Source organism: Palaemon carinicauda, chromosome 3 (genome assembly GCF_036898095.1).
Source record: "Palaemon carinicauda isolate YSFRI2023 chromosome 3, ASM3689809v2, whole genome shotgun sequence".
NCBI classification, from domain to species: domain Eukaryota; kingdom Metazoa; phylum Arthropoda; class Malacostraca; order Decapoda; family Palaemonidae; genus Palaemon; species Palaemon carinicauda.
In genome coordinates, this window is record NC_090727.1 from 144867505 (window position 1) to 144893909 (window position 26405).

Here is a 26405-nt window from a genome sequence, read left to right on the forward strand (position 1 = left end):
TGACCATTGCTACCCAGGCTATTGACTTCTCAGGCACTGTATGTCAAACTTACAGGTTCACAAGATGTCAGGATTTGCATTCCTCTCTTGCTCTTCTGAGATGTGACAATCCTGGATAAGTGTTAGCCAATTGAATGGATTTCCACTCACCTTAAGTAAGTCTTTTGTTAATAACGATGGTTTGTAATGTGTTGGTAATGACAAATTTGAAAGTCATTTGTATTTTTCCTAACTATACAAACCTGAAGTTCTTTACAAATACTTGCCCTGCCAGCACCTTCCACCAGTAAGTCCTGCAGCAGTCAAAAGTGGTTGAGAGAGTGAGTGTGTGGGCTGAGCTGGAGCCTCTCTACCCTCACTTGGTGGTAAATAACCTCAGATTTGTATAATTAAGAAAAATACAAATTATTTAAAAATTTCTCATTATGTAATAAAAATACCAGAGTAAAACTTCAATCATTTGAAATGTTAAATTTGAGAGGTTAGTTAAGTATTCAAACTATTAATTTTTTTTTTTAGTATCTTACTACTGTATTTTTCCTGTTACAGTTTTAATTATTTTTTTTTTTTTACAATAATTTGAAACTTTTCCAATTCCATTCTACTTTTATAAGTTCTTAATTTAAAAATTACAGTAAGTTATTCTTTTATTGTTAGGGGTAATGACATTCTAAAAAATATTCTGACTGGTTTGATTTTCATCTTGGGCTAAAGTTGATATATTAATCCTACATATGGCAAGTAAAATATTGCAGGGAATTTTGAATTAAGTATACAATATTCTAGTATCTTTCAGAGTTCATTTGATATAAAATTTTGTTGAACTTAGTGACTCAATTCTAGTTTGATTCCAGATTCATCATATTGAATTCCTGTTTAATAATTTACTCTATTAAAACTTTAAAATTCCATCCCATTGCAAATAAATTTATCATTATATCTCTTGGCCTTTATTTGGAATGTTTTACTTTACCCTTCTAAGCACATAGAAATATTAGCGTTAGAGAAAAAAAATACTTATAATGTAGCTGCATAGATTTCCTTTTCTTTGATATATAGGTATATATGTGTAAGAGTTTTATATGCATATAGAAAGATGGGAAAATTACTGGAAATTACTAGACGAAAAAATGGCCTCTTGGGCCAAATAGAGTAAAAATTCCTGATGTAAACAGTCTTATAGGGTTCAAATGGTTAACAATAATTTACGTATAGTGTGTATGAATGTAGTATAATACATTTTCATCATGTGCATATTTAAAGAGAGACTGCTTGTTTATTCACATTTGAATGAGAGATTTGTCTTTTTAGGACCTTGAAATTTACATTAAGTAGGAAGTCCCTTAGTGTTCCAACTAGTAGCTAATTGCCATTTAAAGAACTTTGAGACATTCTGTATGTTGTTTTGAAAAATCCCATGTTTAAAATATTTATTTTTTGGAAAATAGCACTGGTGAACTTTCTTTGTTTCAACTAGAATGCAGATATTCACTACAAGACTAATTATGTAAGTACTTCCTGTCAATTATAACTAAATTGTTTTCAGGGTGGGTATATGGCAGCTAAAAAAGCAAAGCTGTCGGACCAGTTTCAGCGAGCAGCACAAATAGGTAATGGTGAAGAGCGTCGTGGAATCTTTCGAGGAGTGGCCATTTTTGTAAATGGTTATACAGGTAAATAATAGTACTGTAGAGTTGAAAGGAAACAGCAGTTGTTCTTTTATTGTATTGTAATTATTTTTAATAGATAAATTTTATCAGTGTTAATGTGTTTTGAGTTGAATCAGAATCATTGTAGGTAATGAACTAGAAATTTAGACCTTTTGCCTTGCTTTTGTCATATTATTTACACTATTGATCACAAAATATCTTTATGTTGATATTTTTAGTCACAATTGCAGATTGGTCATAGTAAGGTTGTGAGATACTGTACTTTCAAGCTTTAGGCTGCATCACCCCTGATGTCATACAAAATCTGTACTGCATTTTAATAGTGACTTGAAAGAAACCCTCCACAAATATAACTTACAGGAATCTTGAATCAGTGGAAAAAAGATGGATTAATTTTTTAGAACAGTCAAGGCTATAAAAAATAGATTTATACCTACTCCTTACCAGAAGAAAATATAATGATGACAAACTGCACTGTATACAAACCTTTTGTCCTTTAAAGTAGGGAATATCTTCAGCAGAGCTAGAACAGCCCTTGAATTCATTAACTAGGTAGTTATCCCACTTTCCTGTCAAAGACACCTCGCTTATGTCTTTGGCTGCAAAGAATATGGATATACTGTGGTGTCCTATCCAAGGGCTAGTTGATCTTTTTCTCTTTTCTTTACAAAGTGAATGGTTCATTGTTGGCTTTGCATCATCCATAGAATTGAAGGAGAAATTTAGTAAGTGCAAGTGAAAGATTCTGGAGACTACAATCAGTTTGTGGCAAGACCAGTTGTAGATCCACTCTTTATCTGCGCATCTTGCAGAGCCATGATTGTTTGAAATCATCCCTGTGTTTTGAGTGCAGATCATAGCATCCTGTTCATTGGCAGTAGGTCACTGAAACTATAGTATAAGCCTCTGGCTCAGGCCCTTGAAACAGTATGGTCCTGAAATATGGGCTATTGTATTGTGCAATTCCCCTTTTATGCTGTTGCTAGTTCTCAAAATTAGATTTTCGGTATCTGCAAAGCTGTTCAAAGTCTGCGAGACACCCACAACAAAATGTATCAAATCTATTGTCTATTCTAGTATTCTAGGGGGGTTTCGCTGTCTGAGATGGAGGGGTGAATGTGAGAGGTGGATTTCCTGCTTAGCCATTGGTCAAGACAAAAGGCTCCTACTCAGCCTTTGGCCAAGATAGAAGGCTCTGCCTCATACTTTTATGATGTAGCTCTATGTGAACGAATGATCGGTATCATCATCATCATCATCTCAAAACAAAGTGCTACAGGTGCTCATAACCAAGTCTGTTATGCCTAAGGGGAGTGAAGACATGTATGAGCCGCCAGCCTCCGAAACCTCAAAGGGTTCACAGAGCCTTCCCTGTGCAGAAGAACTCTTCACAGAGGATGAGATACTGTGGAGCAGTTTGAAGGGTTTTTGGTAGAGGATATGTAGAGGAAATTTCACCCAAAATTTTTTTAAGATTTTGACAGCAGGAAATTACTATCATATAGTATGCTAGGATACAATGGTGGCAGTGTTTGCTCGTGGGAGTTTACACCATCCTGGGTGCAATTTTGAACTTTTTTTAAAACTTTAAAACCGTTTCAATGTTTTATTGATCCATAAGAACAATTTCATATTAGAAAAAAAAGTATAGTACATAGAAAGTGTTGAAAATAGGTAGTAAAAAATTTGACTGGGTAAGTTGCCATTTGCCTTGTCCCTAATGGAATTCTTCCCATTTTGTGTATCAAAATCTATGATTTTCCATTTCTGAGGCCGTGGATTGACAAAATTCTTGCATAATTTGGGACTACTTTATCATGCTCCAGGAGCGGGGAGAACTTAGATCTGCACTGGCACGGTTTCCAGGATTTGGTAGTGTGTGAAGTTCCTCCAGTTATTGCCACCCACCAGTATGCACTGGAAGCTCTCCTGCAGAAAGTTCCCACCACCGGATATAGTGCCAATGCCCAAGCCAGTGAAAAGGCATTAAAAAGATGCCGGTGAAAGGGCATCAGAAGATGCCTGAGCCCTGTGCTTGTTGTTCCGTGTGCTTGCTGCTTCTGTGCCCATCACCCATAACCGTGTTATCCCTTTGCCAGTAACCTCAATCCCTGTGCCTATGTTACAAGGGCCTGTGACCCCCAGTGTTGTGGTTCCTGTCAAGCATCCTGTGTGGTTTCTCTCGTTGGTGGATTATCTTTTCAGATGGTTGCTCAGACCTTGATATCTCTACTTATAGAGCCTGAGGGGAAAGTTGGTAAGAAGTGAGCTTCCTCCTCCTCCTCTTCCAGCTTTTCCTGATTCTGACACTACTTCTAACAAGAAGGAGAAAAAGAATTAGCAGTCCAGAAAGGCAAGTTGGAGGAAGTCTAGTAGGACATATGGAAACCTCACCCCTCTAAGGGAGATGCGTGTTTCTTGCCTGGATGGGCCCAGGGCCAGATCCCTCGTAGCTGGCTTGATTATCCTGGTAAGCAAGCTGGCTGGAGATTCATGTCCCCATGTGGGGTCATGTACTCTTTCTGTTGATCAGGCGTTGGAAGAGTTTGGGAGGCCTCCTTCACCTTTTCTACAAGGATGGGAACGTCGTTTTATGCTTGGCTAGCGGCCACGTGTCAGAAGTCGAGGGGTCTCAGCCCCATGCACATGAGCGCTGTGCCAAGGCTTACTTTCTACCACGATCTCGAGAGAGAAGGGTATATGGTACCTCTTCTGTCCCTGGTTTGATGGATGCCAGATCATCCTCTCACTGAAGACAGCATTCCTGGTCCGTCATCGACCCCTGACTTGGTTGCTGGTACCGTCCTTGGGATAGACCACTATTATTGGATTTGGACTGTTAGATCTCCTAAGAGGCCAGCCAAGCCCTCACCTCTGACTCTGCGTCTGGGCAAGAGAAACCAAAGTGTTCCTTTTAGGAAGTTCTTGCACTCCTGAAGTGCAACAAACTTAGTGTGGTGACCTTGGTCAGTGATGCCCCTCAAAGGTAGAGACCTCTGGAGTTGCCATGAATGGATCATGCAAGTTTGGCTTTGGAGCAAATTGATTAAATCTTGATTAGGAGACTTTCTTGCTTCTAGTCGGTTCATCAAGATACAGCATGTGCCCTGCCTCCCTTCCCTCCCCTGTACTCTCGAGCCAGCAAAGGCTCTTCAGGTTGACCTGTAAGTATGTGCATTGGCAGGGAGTCTCTCCTTAAAGAGGCTGGATCTAAACGCATGGCCTTCTTAGCTTCTGAGCTGTTGGCCACGAAGTCTTCTGCCATTTCTGCCCTCCAAGCAGTTTTGTTGCTTGACCAATGGTATGCTTTGCAAAGACAATGGGTTTATAAACCCCTGACTCTTTGGAGAAGTACAGGAGACTTGTGCTGTCTGGTGGAAAGGCAGTGACCTTGCACACCATACAGTAAGCCAGTTGCAAAGTGAGTTTTCAAAATGAGACACATTCTGGTGTCCCAATTCTCAAAAAAATTTTGTACAGAGGTAGTTCTAATACTGTGGAATCCATTGGTGTGAGAGTCCATGTCACTCTTGCAAAAAAGTCACATGCAGGCAGGGGTGGAGAAGTGGAGGGCTGTCCCCAGGACTCCTAGATCCACCACAGTGCCTCTTTCAAGGACTCTGGCTCTTCAGGGGCATCTGTGAGAAAACAAGTTGCAGCCATGCTTGCAGGATCATGGTAGAGGAAGGTTGCCTTTAACTTCTTGAGACCTTATGCACCTCCCTCCACTTTGAAGGATTCTATGCATTCACAGCCCTTTTGAATCCCCCAATCTGGCAAGTTCAAGAAGAGAGGTAAGGGGGGACGCTGATATTGACATTTCCTTTCTACTGCCCTAATTGGTCATGCCATTAGGCAATTTGTCAGATGCACTGGCCCAAACCTTAGTGAATATCCTTTGGTATGGGTAGTCACTACCTTTTCTTGACACTTGACGCCCCCTAACTTGCAGAATGATAGCATTTGTAAACTAAACTTCAACATCACCGATAGCCCTAGTATTATTGGCAGAGGTGAGAGGGATGTTAGAGAAAAAGCATTCCAGGTTGCTCAGGACTGATCTCTTGGTTTCTATAGCCCTCTTCCTGATGGAGAAGTCAACTGGATGTTGGTGAACAGTTGTTGACCCCCTCCATTAACCAGTTTGTACTGTATTGCAAATGTGGTTCAGTTTGAAAACCGTAAAATCTGGACTGACCGCCATGAAAGGAGACTTAATGCTTTCAAGGGATTGGAAAGAATCATACAGTACTTCCTAAAGACCCACTCAACAGTCCTCTAAGAAGTAGCTCCACTTCTTCCTCATTGGAGCAGTGTACTATTTCAAGACCATGTGTTTTGGACTGTGTACTGCTCTCTGGTTGTTCACTCAAGTGTTCATGCTGGTAGAAGCTTGGGCCTACTCACTTGGGATACATCTGTTGATGTATCTCAACAATTGGTTGACTATGGCCTCCGCAGAAAGGCAGTTGCTACAGAATCAAGATCGACTTCTTGCCATTTGATGGTATCTTGGAATCATAGTAGATAAGATGTTGGATCTCACACCTAAGCAGATTTTGATGTATCTGGGCATGTTGATGAACAGGACATAAGCGAAATTCTTTCCTTCAGATGATCTCATCAGCAAGCTCAGAGAGGTAGTGCAACAGTTTCTGTCCAAGAGTGGTACTTCCTGGTTGATGTTGGCAAAGTCTTCCCGTCCACCTTTCCTCATTAAAGGAACTTTTTCCTTGTAGGAAAAACTCTTCCCTCATGGACATCTTCAGAGGTCCCTTCTGTGGTCTTTGAAGGATCACTGGTCTGCCTCAGGGGATCCCCTAAGCCACCCCGTTTCTGTGGGACAGTAGGTACTGGTCAATCTTAACAAGTGGCTGCATGAAGAAAAGCTTGGTGTCACAAGGCATAGGTTAATTACATAATAATACATGATTGGAGGCGGTGAATTAGACTATTGTTACATAGTAAGAGGATTTATTGTCTAAGTTAATTTTCACAACAAAAATGAGCATAAATCTTCTTCAAAGTGAGTGAAATAGAACTTTAAATCTTGATATTACATAACAGAAGAATTATAAGTTTTTCGCTGGGTCATAAATGATTTCATCAGTCAAATACAATGGAATTAACTTTTAACTAATACTTGTACAATAATTACACACGGAGAGAGCAGACACTCGGAGAGACATTTATATGACTATGATTCTTACGAAAAGAAATTGTTGGACATCTTATGGCGTATGGATGTTCGCCATGGTTGAGGTAGGCTTACCATGGCAGGTGGGCCTAGTGAAGGTTGCCCACTCACGAGTAGGACTCGAATTTAACTGCCTTTTACTCACATAATCTGGGCGTTCTTATTTCCCCTACATTGCTGGGAGGGTCTCAGGGTTTGTCTTGCCTAAGGGTAGCAGTGGCAGGTGATGTAACCGCACCAGACTGGTTCTCACTCTGCATCCCCTCTCCCCGGTGTACCTGTTGACATGGAAACGGATTCAGTACACGTGTGCTTGAGTCGGCAAATACCCAGCAATAATAAAAGCTGCTCGAACTGCTTCCCACAAAACCCATGGATCAGGGAGACAAGGTTATAGCTCAGCAATATCCGCCCTACTTCCTGCGCATTTACTTTACATTTTTGGCTTTTGTTTAAAATAACATATTTTTCCATGACATTAATAAGGAAGTCCCATTCAACTTCCTATCTCCAGACGTGCGACCGTTCTCAAATGTGTCTAAGGACGGGTGGCACGCACATTTTGGCTCCCTAGTTGCATCAGGTGTTTGGGCAGCAGAAGAGAAGAGTATGTACGTCATGTTGGAAATACAAGCAGCATTGATATCACTGCAAAGTTTCAAAGAACATTTGAGGAGGCATTCAGTATTGTTGATGAGAGAGAACACCATAAAGTAGTAGCATGGGGCCTTGGTGTCAGCTCCTCTTTGCAAGTTGACAAAGCAGATCCACATATGAATGACGTACCATGCTATAAAGGTCAACCAGTTACATCTTAGATAAAAAGAATGTACTAGCAGACAATGTTATGCTCAGTCATCCGTGCATGCTGGAAATGGTTCTGGCATTGTGGGGATCACTGTGAATAGACCTGTTTACCACACAGCCAAACAGAATTCCCAGTGTTTTGTGTTCCCCTGTTCCAGACCCATGGATAGTGTTCTAGAATACTTTCAAATACTCTTAGAATCACCTGAACACCAACGCTTTTCCTCCATTCAGCCTGATTTGCTGGCTGATTAACAGTGTTGATCAAGCCAAGTCTCAGGATGCCCCTGGCAGCTCTTAGATGGCCACTTCTTGGTTGGAGACTATCCAGCAATTCCTCTGAATGAAAGGCTTTCTGTAATGGACTGCATAAGTAATGTCGGGGTTGTTGTAGCCTGTTGGTTACGTCTCTGCCTGGTGATTGCCAGACGAGTTCGAGTCCCACTAAGACTTATTAGTTCCTTTAGTGTCTGTAACCTCACCATTCTTGTAAGCTAAGGATTGGGAGTTTGGGAGAGTAGTCCATAGGTCTACCTTGTGAGTCATCAGCAGCCATTGCCTGGCCCTCCTCTGTCTTAGTTTGGGTGGAGAATGGGCTTGGGTGTGGATCATATTTATAAATGGTCAGTTTCCAGGGCACTGTCCTGCTTGCTAGGTCAGTGTCACTGTCCCTTGCCTCTGCCATTGATGAGCGGCCTTTAAACCTGGGATGCAGCTTTCTACCAGGGAAAGTTGGCCATTTTCTTCTATTGGGGATGTAGAAGCCAAGGGTACTTCTCCGGTCAGAGTATCTCTAGCGCAGATCGTAGACTTCCTCGTTTATCTTCATCGAGAGAAGAGCTTCTTGGTCGGTGGTCTAAAATGCTACCATTTAGCCTTGAGAACAGTTTTTTACCTGAAGGGCATACTGTAGATATCTCCTGCTCGTGAGAGTGTTTTTATACTAATGAGGAGCCTCATGCCACCAAAGTGAGATGTGACCTATGCTCTCAAGTCTCTTCCGCATATCTTGTATGAGCCTTTGAGAAGGTCGTCCGACTAAGACCTAACCCGAGACGTTATTTTGCTATCTTTAACATTGGTGATGTCACTCTTATGTAATAACCTTTGCTGAGGATTGGAAGACTGTCTCCTTTACTTTGTCCCCAAATTCGTGGCCAGCTCTATGCACACGATCCTGGGTTCAAAACCTACTTCATCTTCTCTCTACTTGAGGTGTCGTGTGGTAATCAAGAGGAGGTGCTTTTGTATCCTAGAAGGGCTCTGTTGTGTTATTGGATGGGGAATTGATGTCTCTTGTTTGAGAGTCAATGACTCTTCCTTAGCGCTGGTAGAACCAAGAACCGCTTGTTGAATAATATGATCTTTTAGGTTTTGTGAGAACTGACTGTCATTAAATACCTTGTCAATAAATTCAAAAGCCTTTCCAGCTCCGCTGAAGACATCTTGTATTTTAGTGGACTCGGGTTTGTGTATCTGGGAAAAATACAAATGGTTTACTTCAAAAGATATTTTTAATGAGAGGATATTAAATTCATTGCATGATAGGCACATGAATGATTTTTTATAGGATATACGGTACAGTATTTTGAAAGGAATATTCAAGCACTTTGAAAAGAATCCGATCATTAAATAGAAAGGATTTACATAATTTTGACATTTCTGTGTTCAAACTACTGCTGTAAAGAGTTGGCAGCGAGTAGATTGTCTTAGTCCGTGGCTTTTAAATCTAAATCTCATAATCCAATCTAATATTGTATTTTTCCAGAACCTACTGCTGAAGAGTTAAAACGAATAATGATATCAAATGGAGGAACGTTTCATCATTACTACTCGAGGAGTAAGACAACCCACATAATTGCAAGCAATTTACCTGACACAAAGGTTAAAAATTTACGTTCAGATAGAATTGTGAGTCCTAAGTGGATATCAGATTCTTTGAAAGCTGGTCATTTGTTGGACTATACTAATTACATTCTTTATACTAATCAGTCTACCAAACAGCCCAAATTACTATTTAAGAGAGTATCTAGTACTGACAGTGTCATTCATTATGGTAATGGGGAGTCATCAAACTTGCCTTTGACTGATGAATTTGATAGTTTTAAAGAGTCATCAAAGGGAAGCGATGTGGAAACAAAGACTGTCGAACATAAACAGGAACCTATGTTCTCTTATCAATCCGGAGATGAAGATTTGTTTTCAGATTCAGTTGAAATAAGTAGAAAAGAGAAAGCAATAGATTCAAATAAAGAAAAAGTAGAGAAACCTCTCCTTCGTAAGAAGAATGAAACTCCTTCCTATATGGAAGGAGAGGAAGATTTATTTTCGGAGTGTTTTGAAGCAGATACAAAAGGTAACGAACTGGAATCGGATAGCAAAGTTAACAAGAATGATTCTTCGACCATTAGCAGAAAGGAATCTTTTTCAAAGATTGAAGAAGATGAAGATCTATTTTCAGATTCATTTGAAAGTGTTATGAAAGATTTGGATTGTAAAGAGAAAAATAGGGAATCTCCCAGTAAAAGTGAAAATGAATCTATAAAAGCTAAAGAAGGTGTGGATGGTGCAGTACACCATAGAGCGCAGAGTAGCTCTCATCATATTAGCCCATCTAAAGGTCATTCAATGAGCACTGCCAATCCCAAGTTTCTCTCTGAATTTTATAATAACTCGAGACTTCATCACATTTCAACAATGGGAGCAATGTTCAAGCAGTATGTAACTGAATTGCAAAATAAGAAAGTAGGTTTTCCAGGGAGAAAGGCACTTGAAGAGTGGCTTAAAGGCAAGAAGCCAGTGAAAAACTCACCCGGTGGATATACACATGGGAATTCAACTGTTCCCTCAAAATATAATTCCAAAAATAAGAGAACTATTATGCATATTGATATGGACTGTTTCTTTGTATCTGTTGGTCTTCGTAATCACCCAGAGTTAAAAGGGAAACCAGTAGCTGTTACACATTCAAAAGGTTCTGGTAGGTCTCAAGTTCGTGAAGGTATGGATAGACAGTATGAGCTTAATTACTATAAAGAAAGAGCAGAAAAAAAGCTAAATGAAAAAATTAAATCTTCTAGTATGAGTAATGCACTGGATTCTTTCTCAAAAACTTCATTGCAAGGTGAAACTTCTGATGAAACCAAGGAAACTCTTGATGAAAAGTCAATTGCACCAAAATTTTCAATGCTTCCTCTCATTGATGAGTCGTGCTCAATGTCAGAGATTGCGTCATGCAGCTATGAAGCTCGAAAAGCAGGAGTAAGGAATGGAATGTTCATGGGACCTGCTTTGAAGCTGTGCCCAAACTTGAAAACTATTCCCTATGATTTTGAAGGCTACAAAGAAGTGGCCTATAAACTCTATGATATTGTAGCAAGGTTAGTTTTATGTTTTAAAGTACAATTTGGTAATTAATAATAACCATTCATGAATAAGGCCTATTTATTAGATAATTTGCTTTATAGTGATTCATAAGTTTATTGTTCTATGAAAAGTTTTAAGGTTTTCATTCGTTTTATTATAATCTTGGTTAGAATTTAATCTTTCAAAATAATGTTACAGTACTTAAATTTTTGGGAACTTTGTGACCTTACACTGTGATGCTAACTATGGTTTGATGTTAAGCTTACAAATCAAACACCCAGACACATGGCTATCTGGTTATATTTTTAAGTGTCTTGAGTGTAATATAACCTTTAGTTATTGCCCACCACCTCTTTTTATTGTTTTGACACTAAGTGATGCCATTCAAAATCCATCCCTTGAGATATTTGTAAAAAGTAAAAATATCATCTCAGATAATTTGTTGTCCCGTAACATTGAGATATCATCTTATGAGTGGTGGGGAAGTGTTTAACTCACTCTCCCCAGTAGAGGCAGTTCAAAGAAAATAATTATTAAACCAGTTCTAAATTGGAATTCTAAAATGTATTGCCCATTCCTCGTAACACTTTCTTTTAAGTATAAAAAGTAAGAAAATTTCAATTTTTGACCAAGTTTACTGCATCCTTCTAATATTTTAGTTACTGATAGTTTATTTTCAATATCAGATATACAGTACGCTACAATGAGTACTGTACAATGACTGAACATCCAAGTGAGCCTAAACTAGTCTTATACAAGATTATTATTAATAGATTCATAGCAAGTGATAAAAACTAAATTATCTCTAATTTTATAAACAGTAAACTAGAGCCGAGTGTGTTTTTCCCAGATGACTTTTGGAATTCATAGATCCAATCCAATCCAATCTTGCAAGAATCTTAAAGGATTCTGTAATTATTTAACCAGTATAATGAAGTATCTTTTTTATGAGTTTCAGGCTTTGGAAATTGAATTTTGAGAGATTTAAGAATTCTTTACCGTTGTTTATTTTATTGTGAAGTTATAAGATACAGTGTTTTATTTGAAAGTGATTCGCTTAGATTTTTTTCCTCTGATTGCATTCTTTATCTGCAGTTTCACCCATGACATTGAGGCTGTTAGTTGTGACGAGATGTTTGTTGATCTAACAGAGCTGCTTAAAGATTGTCAAATTGCTCCACTCGACTTTGTCTCTTATCTACGCCAAGAAGTACAGGTTAGTTTGAGGAACATTCTTTAAACTGATTTTATTATACTTTTTTTATGCAGATTATATAAGTGAAAACAAGGTTAAGCATTAAAACCAATAAAGGGATTTTGACGAAGGAAAAATCTATTTCTGGGCGAGAGACCTGTGCCGCCCAGTGAAAATGCTCCTCAAGCACCATTTCAAAGGAATATAACTGCTAATATTACCAGAGAAAAAATGTAAAGGAATGCTAGGTTGAACTAGCTCGCTCACCTAATGGTGTCGGTATAGACTGGGGCGAAATACCAGAGGTCTCGTACCATTTAGATTTCTCCTCTTCGAAATCCCCCAATAGTGAGGTGCCGTTCAACCTCCCCTGCCTCGCAGACCAGTACTACTAACTCAACCCACGCTTGCCCATCACTCCTTACAGCACCCTTAAGTTTGGGGTCTGAACAGGGGGGGAGCAAATAGGGTGGGTTCACTGGGCGGCACAGGTCTCTCGCCCAGAAATAGATTTTTCCTTCGTCAAAATCCCTTTTCTGGGCTCAATCCCTGTGCCGCGCAGTGAAATAGTACCAGAGAAAACGAACCCAAACTTTATTAACTATATGGGAACGAATAAAAATCAACATAACAAACAGTGGTTTAATCAAAAGTTAACGTAGAAGACGGACGTCTTTAATAACATCAGCATGATAAGGTATAATATCCCAGGAAGGGAAGACAAAAGAACATTAATTTAAAACAAAACCAATTAAGGTCAAACACTGGAACAAATTACATACACTTGAACACTAAAGAAATACAGTTCGTATGGAAGAATAAATTGAACAATAATAAAATGGCAATGTTACGAACTAGAAACACCCATGGGTGTGATACAACAAACCGAACTCAGGTAGGAACTGTAAGTGAGGCAGGTAAGAGGAAGAAGGTGGAAGATATAGGATTCAGGGATTAGTTAGAAGGAATTTGTCCGGGGGATACCACGCTCCCTGCAGCTACGGTAGCGAGTTGAAGGGCCTCTAATTGTTTAAGATAGTGCCGCTTGAACACTGAGGGGGATTTCCATCCGGTATATTTAGAGATATCTGTAAAGTTCATATGATGGAAAAAATTTATTGAGGTCGCTACCGCCCGAATGTCGTGGACGTGAGGAAAAGACTCTGGATTGGCCTGTTTAATAAAATACAAGATCTGTTGTCTGATCCCTTTCAAAGTTATAGTCCCTCCCCGCTCCCTGATGAACAAGGGTCCCGAGGTCTTATAGGAAGTCCTTGATAGAAAGGACTTTAGAGTGGTAACCGGGCATAGGGAAGGATCCTGAAGGAGAGGGATGATTTTCCAGGAGGACCATCTATTCTGAGGGTCTTCATTTTTGGCCAAGAAGACCTTGTCTGGGGAGAGGAGGACCTCTCCTGACGGAAGGAACTCTATGTGGCCTGGATCCCTTGATAAGGCAGCTAATTCCGAAATCCTGGCGCCAGATGCCAAACTCACGAGAAAGAGAGTTTTCCTGAGTAGAGGGATATACTCACATGAATCGTTGACGGTTTCTGACGCTAGTTTAAGAACATCATTGAGAAACCAGGAAATCGGGCTAGGACGAGAAGATGGTCTCAGTCTGGCACAGGCTCTTGGGATCGAAGCTAGCAATGAATCTGTTAGATCTATATTAAAGCCGATTAGAAAAATCTTCTTCAAGGCAGACTTGATGGTAGTAATAGTGTTGGCTGCTAAGCCCGACTCAAACAAGGTTCTGAAAAAGGTTACCGTTAGGTTTAGTGTCATAAAGTCAGTACTAGAATCTTTCAAAAACTTAGCTAGTTTTTTGACCGCTGAGTCATATTGACGAAGAGTGGAGTCTCTCTTGTCAGATTCTAAAAATAAAGTATTCTGGGGGTCTATGTTAGCCCCTTTGTGTGCCGCAAACTTCATGAAGTCCATAAAGTTAGGGTGGTCTGAATGTTTGAGGAAGCGAACACAGTGCACGTTTGTACTATCTGGGTCAAAGTCGGGTTGGGAATCTGGTGAGGGTGGAGATTCAGCTCCAGTAAAAGAGGAAACCAATTGCTCTTGGGCCAATTGGGGGCCACCAGGGCTACTTGACCTTTGAAGGTTCGAAGTTTGTCCAGCACTTTCATCAGTAGGTTCACCGGTGGGAAAAGGTAAATCCTTTCCCAGGCGTTCCAGTCGAGAGACATGGCATCCGTGGCGTAAGCCCGAGGGTCCAGGTTGGGGGCCACATAACATTTCAGCTTGTGGTTGGATTCCGTCGCGAAGAGGTCTACCTGGAGATCCGGCACTTGGAAGAGGATCCATTGAAAGGATTTGCGATCTAGTGACCATTCTGACTCCAACGGTACCGTCCTGGAGAGTGCGTCTGCCACAACGTTCCGAACTCCAGCCAGATGAACGGCGGATAGGTGCCATTGGTTTGAGGCCGCCAGGGAGAAGATTGCCACCATCACGTGATTGATGGGACCTGAGTTGGAGCCCCCTCTGTTTAGACAACGGACTATGACTTCGTTGTCGAGGACTATCCTCAGATGTTGTTTCTTGGCCGGGGAAAGACGTTTCAAGGTTAGTAAGACAGCCATGGCCTCCAGGACGTTTATGTGAAATTGCTGGAACATTGTAGACCAAAGGCCCTGAACTTTCCTGTGTTGGGAGTAGCCTCCCCAACCTGATAGGGAGGCATCCGTGTGGATGACTATCCTTGGAGGGGGGTACTGCAACGGAACCGATTTTGATAGGCTCTTGGCGGTTGTCCATGGGAGAAGCCTCTTCCGAAGAATGGGAGGAAGGCGTGTCTTCTTGTCCCGACGTTTGGTGTTCGCTCTGGAGCGCCAAACTCGGTTGATGTCTTTCAATTTCGCTTTCAGAAGGAGGTCTGTCACTGAAGCGAATTGTAGGGACCCTAGAAACCTCTCCTGGTTCCTTCTGGAAGTTACCTTTTCCCCGAGAAAGCGTTTGGTATTTTTCGCAATCTCTATCCTCTTGGACCTGGGGAGACATAGAGTGTGAGAACGTAGGTCCCACCGTAATCCCAGCCACTGAAATTTGGTCTTTGGTGTCAGACGAGACTTTCCGAAGTTTATGTGGAATCCCAGAAACTGAAGATATTGGATCACCTTGTTTGTTGCCTTGAGACAATCCTCGACGTTGTCTGACCAGATTAGCCAATCGTCCAGGTATGCGACGACTTGGATTCCGTGGGATCGGAGTTCCTGAATGACCGATTCCGCCAGTTTCGTGAAGATTCTGGGCGCGATGTTGAGCCCGAAAGGCATCACTTTGAACGTGTAAGCCTTGTCGTCCAGTCTGAATCCTAGGAATGGGCGGAAGTGTCTCGCTATTGGAACGTGATAGTAAGCATCGGTAAGATCGATGGAGGTGGTGACGGCCCCACGGGGAAGCAAGGTTCGCACCTGCGAGACGGTAAGCATGTGAAACCTGTCGCATTGAATGGACAAGTTTAGTCGAGACAGATCGAGGATGACCCTTCGGCTGTCGGAGTCTTTCTTCGGAACGCTGAATAAGCGACCTTGAAACTTCAGATATTTCGTTTCCTTGATCGCGTTCTTGCGAAGAAGATCTTGGGTAAACAAAAGTAGGTCCGGTGTCGAGGGTTGATGGAATCTGTTCGGTGGAGGAGGCCCTTCTATCCAACTCCACCCCAGGCCCTTGGAGATTATGCTGAAGGCCCAAGGACTGAATTTCCAGCGACTCCGGAACACATAAAGTCTCCCTCCTACCTGAAGACCGTCAGTAGTTGGAGGTTTTACCGCCTCGGCCACCACGTGACCCTTTTCCACGGGAGAAATATCTCCCTTTGCTTCTGTTCTGAAAAGAACCCCTCGAACCGGGGCCCCTGCCTCGTTGGTATCCTTGGGAGGAAAACCGGGACTCATAGACCGGGTTATAAACAGGAGAGGTAAACGAGTTCGAAGCCACTTGGTTTTCAGGGACGAGGACATACTTCACTTGGGGCTGAGACTTGGAGGTGGAGGGTTGGATGCCCTGAGAGACCGGGGCCGACTGGACTACTTGAATAGGTTGGCGGAATTGGGTAGAGCTATAAGGGCGTAGCCTTTTTCTGCCCCGGGAGTGAATGCTCGATTGTTCGAACTTCCGTTTGGGAGTGAGACCCCAACGGACTTTGAGGCTCTGGTTCACTCTGGCAGCTTCACTCAATACCGAGTTGACCATGTCCTCCGGGAAAAGGTCCGGACCCCAAGCAGAGGCTTTAATGAGCTTATTTGGCTCATGGCGGATAGTGGCTTCAGATAAGACATGCTTACGGCAACGTCTTTTGGTCACCAAGAAGTCGTAGCAGTCTGCTAACAAAGATTGCAGGGTGGCTTTAGTCATAACTTTAAAAGAGTGTTCCTCGTCATAAGTAAGAGAAAACATCTCCGCCATAGTCGAGATGTTGAGGCTCCGGCTAAACCTAGACCGGGACTCGAACTCGAGTCGGATTAAGGTTTCAGGTAGTCTTGGGAGGCGTTCACTGAATTGCGTCGATGCACAGTCCGCGGATAGCTTACCAGAAGTGAATGTCGATTGAATGTTAAGCCAACATTCATTATCTGATGGGAACAGCAGAGATGTAGGATCTGTCTCCCGGAGTTGTGGCAAAGGCTTATCTTCGGTCACTGCCTGAAGGGCTAATTCAACCATTTTGGTGACGCAAGGAGTGGGGGTCTGTTCGTCCACAAGAAACATGGTGTAAGTACTCTTGTGGGGGGTCAGCATGGTGTTTGTACAACCCCACTCATTTAAGGTTCGAACCCAAACAGACTGAGCCTGTTCCTTCGGAAAGATAACGGTCTCTTTAGGGACCTTATCTAGTCGGACAAGAGCCTCTTCCGTAAGCCGGGCGAAGCCGGGGAAAGGAAATTGAAGACCGGGAGGGAAGAACTCAAAATCTTCAATGGGCCTGGTCCCAAAACCCTCGATGGTCAACATTCCGTCCGTGAAAGGACAGTGGAGCGCCATTTTCCACGGGTTGTTCTTCGTGAAGGGTGGAAGTTTTGAGGCGTCCGGGATGAGGAACTGCTGTTGTTGAGGCAGTCCACTTTCCAGGGTATCTAGTCTTCTGGTGACGGCAGAAAGTATAGAACTAATCTGCTCTGTAACGACCCTCGACAACATATTCGTGAGGGCCTCCGGGTCGAGGTTGGTTGTGGTAATTAAGGGGGATGACTGCACTCCCGGGTCCTGAGACATAGGGGCAGTGCTAGTCGAGTCACTAGGAGCTCCGGGGAGGGGAGCCTTCTTGGGCTTCGATGATCCAGGTAGTGTAGGATTCTGACGAGTCCTCACTAAAGGTCTTTTCTGAGATTTGACCTTGGCAGGAACCGAGAGCGATCTTGGGGAGGATTCGTGGTTCCCTTCAAAACCAAGAAAGGAAAAATTATTAGAAGTTGGAGAAAAAGAGGGGCTAAGAAGAGAGGTCTTAGCGCCAGACCCACCTGCCTCACTTACAACCTTACCTGTGTCAGGTTCGTCAAAAACCATGGGCTCTATGTCTAAGGTCAGAGCCGTAACATTGTCTTCAATGGGGTCCGGGTCGTCAGGGATGTCTGTATCCTGGACGAGATTGAGTTCTACGATTTCCGCAATGTCAGCAATTATAGGAGCCGCCACTTGCCTAGGCACTGCTGCCGAAGATTTTGCGTTCGGGTAGATAAGTCTACAATAATCTTCTGAGAGGACGTAGGGCTTCCTGGCCTTTACGTTACGGGCGAAGCCGCCTACCCACAATTTCAAAGTGGCTCTTGCTGAAGTTTTAACCGCTTGGGAACTCTGAAAGAACGGGGATAAGGTTAGCAAACCCGAGGACAAAATGATAAATGAACCCGAAGATTCATAACAGAAGTCAATGATTATCTATCATATTGATGTCGCCCAGTGAAGGGAAGTAAATACAAAAATGACTGAAAGAGGCTCACCGAATCTGAAGCGAGGGTGGAGATAAGGTCATAACAGATAAGGCAGTTGTCAGGGTGCCATACCAAAATATCGTCCATCTGGATCCCACAGTCCGCGTGGGATCGACAGACAGCATGGCCGCAAGGCTGGTGAAGGACGGCCGCGCAGGCTGTCATCCGGCAACGGACCACCTGTAAAAGGAATAGTCCATGAGCATCTACTAGTTTCTCTATAAGGGGTCCCGGAGGGTCCGGGACCTGCCAGTTAATAAAATAAATGTATAGCCTTAGACTAAACATGCAGAGAACTGAGACTATTCCAATAGCAATCCGGCAGAGCCGGGTATGAAAAAGGATGCAAAAAACAGTGATTAATATATAATCATAACTAGTTCCGGGGCCCCCGTGGCCGGGGAACAGGGTTGGTAAGTAAACTTAAAGTAAACTTAAAGTAACTTAAAGTAAACTTAAAGTACCCAAGATACATCCTTAAAGTACATAAATAGAAAACGCCAATTATGATCAAAAACTAATGTCTGTAATGAATAGGGCTCCCGGAGGGAGGATATTAATCAAAACCGTGTCAGTGTCAACCGATCATGTAGTTAAGAGCTCGGCGGCTCCGATGTCTGATGACGGGAGGGTACAACGGGAGAGCGCGGGGGGAGCCAGTGGAACCCCCCCCTACCTTACCTGAGGTACCGGGACAAAGGTAATGATTCATGTAGAATATGAAATAATGATATGGGATATAATAAGTCCTATACGGACGATAATAGCATGAGGTACCGTAGGGGAGGACACTCCTAATATAAGTGCTCATTCTAACAACCGTAATTAAAAGCAAGGTTACACCAAGGTGCAGATATACCGACTAATCACGTGTGATAGTCCCCGGTGGTCCCGGCCTTCCCCCTCCCCGACCGATGGCGACGGGAGGGGGGAGACGAAACCGCCCGGTATGAATGAATGAGACTAAGTCATACCCCGTTGGTATACTCAGTCCTCAATATGTCGGAACGTTGATGGAAGACTGAGGTACAAGCATACTTGACCCGTAAATCATAACCAACAACCATCGAGTGAGAGGAAGGGTGTACACTGAAGGGGGGGGGATGGAATAACCTCCCCAACTTGTTGGGGGGGGTGTAATGGTACAGGGAAATCGCCAGTGCGCAGTGGTAGACAGGGCTACCAACTGGAGATCCCCTAATCATGACATGAAAATCCCAAAAATATGATCATAACGGAGTAAGCAATAAATATAATATCAATGCACAAATACATAAAAATAATTAATGAATTAAAAGCGAAATCACGTAAGTAAGGTTAGGCATGCACAAAAAATATGGCGAGAGAGGGACTCGGGCGAGTGGTAGGGGAGGAAGCATGACGCCATCAGCAGATGGAAAGCAGGGGTACCAACCTAGTTACTGAAGCGGTAGATCGAACAGTAAAAACAACAAAATACGCGAGAGTCCCACTCGAACCAAACGTAAAACTAGGTGGAGCGTAATAAAACAAAAGGTTTTACTAATAATAAGTGAGATGGTCGAAATTAAAGCTCCTAGAACTAGCGAAACAATCTCAATGTTGACGCTATCCACCAACACGCACGAATGCAGGCATACCAACATAACCTACTCCTGATGAAACGCTAACACCGATATCATAGGATAACATAAAATAAATGCTATATGAAAGCATAAAGTCGGTGTACTAAATGAATATTGCTATATGAAAGCATAAAGTTGGTGTACTAAATGAATATAAGGAAAAAACTCCTAAAGGATCGAACGAATATAAAAGACGGACGAACTAACGAGACAAAGGGCAGAGGCGAAAGAAAGAACGGGGACGCCGCTCATATATAAACACTTCTAAATAATAAAAACAAAGATGACACTGCCCAATCTCGTTAAAAACTCATGGATAAGGTACTTAACTTCGATGGGGTATCTTGGGAATCGGCCATCGAGAGAAAGTTGATGATAAATCCAATGAAACACACGAAATAAAAAACTTGGACTTATATCAAACAGGTGCTTGAAAGGAGTGAAGGGCAAGCGTGGGTTGAGTTAGTAGTACTGGTCTGCGAGGCAGGGGAGGTTGAACGGCACCTCACTATTGGGGGATTTCGAAGAGGAGAAATCTAAATGGTACGAGACCTCTGGTATTTCGCCCCAGTCTATACCGACACCATTAGGTGAGCGAGCTAGTTCAACCTAGCATTCCTTTACATTTTTTCTCTGGTAATATTAGCAGTTATATTCCTTTGAAATGGTGCTTGAGGAGCATTTTCACTGCGCGGCACAGGGATTGAGCCCAGAAAAGTGCATTAAAGAGAAATGTCAGAAATCGTTATCAGAAAAAAAAAATAGCCTTTGGTGATAGTTTTGAAGTGTGCAAAGACTTGTTATAATTAAATTTTGAAGCCACTGGGTCACATTTCTACACACTAATTGGACTTTCTTGAAGCTTATGTTTGTAAATGAGAGAGGAGAAGGGGCCAAGGTAAAATTTGTTAAACAGCAGGGTTGAAGGATTATGGGAATGAATATCTATCCAGAGTACCAAGTAAACATTTTAAATCTCAGGGGTCAGATGGAAGAAGACTGAAAGGAATGGAGCAGAAATAAAAGATAGAAAACAATGAAGCAGAGGGTTGAAGGGATAATGCCAAGAATACTTAGTATCATTTAGGTACATTGCAAGTGCATGGTGTACAGTGTATTATAGGAAAAAAAGTCAGAAAAATCAACAACTTTATGTACCCATGCTCACTTCAGAATATTAAAATGATGCAATTTGCTGTATTTGCAGGCTGCTACAAATTGCCCTTGCTCAGCAGGAATTGGCCCTAACATGTTGATAGCCAGAATGGCAACACGTCGAGCAAAACCAAACGGCCAGCACATGGTGGATACAGAAAATTTATCAGAATATATGTTAAATGAAAAGGTTACTGATTTGCCCGGTAAGTTTACAGTCTCTGCTTTAAGTGCTTGTATTGCTTAGTATGGGTTCCATTTTGTATTATTTCTATGAACCTACCCTGGTCTTTATATTACTTCTCTCTTAAAGATGTCTAAATGTCGAAGGCTCCCCAAAGACTAAATGAAATTGTGCTTTCATAACTAGTAATAGCTTTACCACTGTACTGGAATATTGAAATCATATGGCAGTGTATAAGTGTATGAAGGTATGCCTTATTTCCTTTGTCTTGGACTTCTTTAGTCTAGTGGTTTATTGGTGGAGTTTCTATCTGCAGATCCTATTGTGATTTTGGGATTTGGGGAGTTCTATAAACACTATTATCTCTCATAGATTAATAGGAATGTATTTTTTTTTACCTTGCTTTGCATTCCAGTAAAGGATTGTAGTGGCCTATGTGGCAACGGTCCTGACTGGCAATCGCCAGACTGTGGTTCGAGTTCTGCTCAAACTCGTTAGTTCCTTTCGTCGCTGCAATCTTACCATCTTTGTGAGCTAAGGAGAGCCTCTAGGTCTATCTGCTGAGTCATCGGCATTCATTGCCTGGCCCTCATTGGTCGTAGTTTTGGTGGAGAGAGGGCTGGGATTATATGTGTATATGGTCAGTCTCTAGGGCATTGTCCTGCTTGTTAGAGCAATGTCTGTGACCCTTACCTCTGCCATTCATGAGCAGCTTTTAAAAAACCTTTAAAGGTTGTTGAAGGATTTTATTGCTGGGTGATACCTTTCCCCTGTTATGTGCTGGGACAAAATTTTCATTTGAATTACACTTGAGAACAGGTCGTCTTAAGAAAAAATATGTGCAGTTAGTGGAGGACTGATTAGAAGATTCCAGTCATGAAAGAGAATTGTCTTTTAGTTCAGGATAAATGACAGAGAAGACTTGGCTAGTTGATTATACTGATGGGGATGTTGCTATTGATACTATGCCTAATGCCAAGCTTGCAGTGGTTGCGTAAATAAGCTTCAAAAGAATTTTTTTTCAATTGTGAAGTATAGAGAGGCTAGCAAACCTTCGGGCAAAGAAGGCAGTGATCCTAGCCTAACTTGCCCTGTTTTAGTCCTAGGCTAACTCTTCAAGCTTCGCGTAGTGGGTTTGATATACCAGTCAGTAAAGGTGCTGTTTGTATACAGTGCTTTATTAAGTTATACTGTAGTCTCTCCTTAAGCCTCATTTTTTTCAGATTGCTGTACTCCAGATTCTTGTATTGTGAAATTTTCACATCTATGCTCTGGTCAGCTTTATATGATTGGATTCAGCGATAGAAGACCATGCTGGCAGTCTGGTTCCTAATATCCCTCTGCCCACTGAAGGAAGTGCTTATGAGCAACATTTTTATACCTTTATCAATAATAGGGTATATTGGATGTTTCCTGTAGATCTGAAAACTCAGATTTTCAATAGTTCTTTAAAAACTTGAACTAGAACTTTGAACAGTTTCATCGGGTTTTGAATGGCAGTGGGAATCACCCCGGTGTAGATTTAGCCACTACCTTATCTTAGTTTTTACTTAGCAGTGTTGATGTTGGTCATAGTACCTCGGCTGCAGTAAAGTTCCTTGCCTAGTACAGGCGCAGTAAGTTGTAAACAAAAGTGAAGACTTGAAGATTCCAATTTGAAAGATTCTCCAGAGCAGAATCCTGAAGGTGAGAAAAATACTGAGGAAATTATCGACTAAGATGAGGTATTTCTATTTCACTCTTTTAGAAAAACTTTTTGTTGAAATGTATTCTAATAGATTGACTCTGGTAAGCTCTGATAATTCTTATTCTACAATGTCAAATGCTACTACTTCTAAGGTGACATATATTCCGAAGTTTTCTCATCTTTTCATTGCTAGAGTGAATGAATTGATTATAGAATAAGAAAGTATTTGTAGTTTTCTCTAATTTTAAAGGCTCATTATAGTAGAGGCTATTTCAACTCTTATGCAATGAAAGGTTGCTGGTCATGCCTGCTTAAATACAACTATTTCAGTTGGGTCTCTGAAAGTTTCTACAGTGCTTGTAAATGATTTTGTTTAACATAGGAAACAGCTGTGCTCCTCTAGAGTAGAGGTAATGTCTGATGCTCGAAAACTTTCTTTACTTACCTCACCTGTATTGGGAGCCATATTAGATCAAGGTAGGATTGATGATGTACGCGTACTATAGTAAGGTGACCTCCTGAAATTATTTATGCTCTGAAGTCTATCTCTCATAGGCTTTACTTTCTATACAGTTTTGTGTCTACTGTAGATTTAGTTATTGTCTCAAAGTATTTTTTTATAACTATGTTATGCCTTTGGGATATTGCTGTGATAGAAGGTCTGGGTGAGGTGACATCAAGGCTAGTTGGTCTTATAGAAGAATGTAATGACTGTTCTTTCTAAGATATCACGGTAGGGGGACGACTTTTCCACTTGGAGGAGGTTTGAGGAAAACGTTCTTCCCGATCCTTTGGTCTTATCTGTGGTATGAGAGTGGGTATCGAATTTGTCTGTCCTGTAATCCTCGCTTGTCAAAGGAACCCCTTCCCTTTCCAATTTATCCAGCCAAATCAGCCAAAGCTTGTATTTTAAAATTAAAGATTACTGAACTTCTAGAAAAGAAAGTGATAGAGGAGAGCTTGGATACATCCCCAGGGTTTTTTAAATGTTGTTTTTAGTACCCAAGGAACTAAGAAGAATAGATGTCCCAATTTTAAGCAATTGTACAGTTCTCACTAAGTTTTTTTTATGGAAACTCCTTTCACAACCCTGAGAACAATTTGGAAGGAGATTGGATGTTTTTCAATAAACTTGACTGCCACTTATTTTCACATTCCTATTTATACAAATTCAATGAAACTCCTTCAATTTTTTAGCAAAGGTTTATTAGTTCAAGTGCTCATGTTTCAGTCAGAGAACGGCTTCTCAAGAATTCACCATTGATTGCCCCCCACCCATCTCGAACAGGCTGAGGTTCCTGGCTATTATTGTTTTGTAGTACATGGACGACTGGATAATTTTTAAAAAGTTTGGAAAAGATTCAGGTTCAACAACTTAGACCGCTCAGATTATTGAAAAGGTTTGTATTCCTGTTCAGTATAGAGTCTTCTGGTTTCACTCAAAGGATTCTACAGTACTTGTTGGAAAAATAACAACAGTTCCTTCCCGGCAAGAGGGTTCAATCTTTCATTAATTTGTTAGAGAAATTCAATGAGAAAAGATCTAAGGTTACTTGGGACCATGGCATCTCTAAAGAAGGTTGTTTCAATGAGTCATTTAAAGATGAGGGATTTCCAGTTTCATCTTGCTCAACATTGGATCAAAACATTCTTTCTTGACACTACCTGTATTCCAATAATGCATAACCAAATACAATTGGAGAAATGGTAGGATGATCATCTTTTGGCTTGGGAAATGCTGTTCTAAGTAAGGTTTTCAAGAATTGCTCTTTTTGTGGATACCTCCTGGAGGATTGGTGTGGGCTTGTGGAGTATCATCACATTTTAGGGAGATAGTCTATGAAAGAATGAGCCCTACATGTCAATTGCTAGGAACTCTTGATGGTGCTCAAGGCCCTTCAGGCTCTGGTAATGGGGAAGAGGATGTGTCTGTTTTTTTGTAGCATGACAGCACTAACTTACATTTGGAAGCAATGGGGAAACAGGTCGAAATCCCTATTTCGAGTAGTTGAAGTAATTTTATCATTAATTAATCGGGGCGGAATAAGTCTTCTCCCTCAGTTTTTTCCAGGGAAGTTGAACATATTAGCAGATTAGTTGAGTAGGAGACTAACAGATACTACTAAACATATGGCCTCTCTGTTAGTGTATTGAGATTTGGAATTGGTGAGGAAGACCAAATGTGGATGTGTTTGAGACCCCTCCCAACAAGAAAATAAAGGGCTTTTACTCTCCAGTTCCAGATATATTAGAATGGAAAGTAGACTGGTTGAATCTGGATCTATGTACCTTTCCTCAGTACTTGATAATTCAGGCAATGATAACTAAGTTCAGGGTAGTGTATTTTCAAACTCTGGTAGTTCACTTTTGGCCTCGGATACACAAGGTGGTTTTACAGAGCCCCAGATAGAAATGTTTACAGATCTGCAGCCCCTTGTTCGAGTGTCTAAGGAGGCTGCCTTGTAGGACCAGTCTTCTCAGAATACCCATTTTGAGAACAGTTAATGCAAACCCCAAAAACTCATGTGCTACATCTAACCACATGGAGACTGCAGTATTTTGAGGAAAAGGGCCCTGTCTCCCCCCTGAATATTGATGACAAGAGGCTGTTATACAGTGGTACATTGGTTTACGGGTGATTGAAGACAAGGAAGTCAGTTTATCGGGTTATAAGCATAAATGTTCAGATCAGTTTATGAACATTGTATCTACCTGGTGGCAAAAATTGCTCTGCGTATGGTATATTTTGTGGACAATGCTAATGAGACTATACGAAATCAGTCTTTAGTGCCTATATGTTTGAATGAAAGGCAAAACCGGTCATCTCTAGACAGGCTCCTAGTCAAGATTGAATGTATAAATTTAATAAAAAAGATGACCAAGAGTCCATAAGTGTAAATTAGTGCTGGTGAACATCGTTCAAAAGAGAGAATTCCTGATATTTTATCAGAAATGCTCATGGAGCGAGATTCTCCTTCCTAGCAGTAACCCACAACTCCTCTCTCATCTTCCTTATGCCAGCTATGACTCCTCAAAGGTGAAGCGCATTCTAATTTGTCAATATTTCTTTCTTTTTAGGAATTATCAATTAGTATTCATTTCTGATGTTAGGACTATAATTTGTTTACTAAAGTACATTGCAGACCTTTGAAAATGGGTGTATATGTATGTTCATGGACTAGTGGAATGCAATGGTCAGAAGCATGCAAACGTGACAAGAGAATTGGAAAGACGAATAAACTATGGCACACTCAACCGTAGAGAATTGCCATCAATAGCCATATTAACTCTATATTTCACTAGAGGGAGAAGCATTATACAAGGAAAGAAGTCTTTTAGAATTATTTATGGCAGTACTTGACAACTTTAGGCTTCAAGAGAGAAGCACTGTGAACATCTGGGGAGGTTCATAGAAATATTAGTAACTTCTCATAATGAATCCAATATAATTTGTACACGTAAGATATATTGACATGTAACTTTTTATGTAGTATGTATAAGGCAAAATAGGCTTTGCAGAAAAACAAATAATTGTAGTTTACCTGACTGTATTTTTCAAGCTATGCTTTGTTTATGAAAATTTTTTGTAGAAATA

General features: G+C 41.3%; 1 protein-coding gene across 3 annotated transcripts in view; it reads left to right on the forward strand.

Annotated features, from left to right (window-relative positions):
• The window catches only part of LOC137638589 (DNA repair protein REV1-like), a 73540-nt gene that overhangs the window by 9037 nt on the left and 38098 nt on the right, over positions 1-26405 (forward strand). For all 3 annotated transcript variants that reach the window (XM_068370790.1, XM_068370792.1, XM_068370791.1), the window contains exons 3-6: positions 1547-1673; positions 9443-11054; positions 12136-12256; positions 20992-21145. In XM_068370790.1, coding sequence (XP_068226891.1) covers positions 1547-1673; positions 9443-11054; positions 12136-12256; positions 20992-21145 — 2014 coding nt within the window. The remainder of the gene's footprint in view (positions 1-1546; positions 1674-9442; positions 11055-12135; positions 12257-20991; positions 21146-26405) is intronic.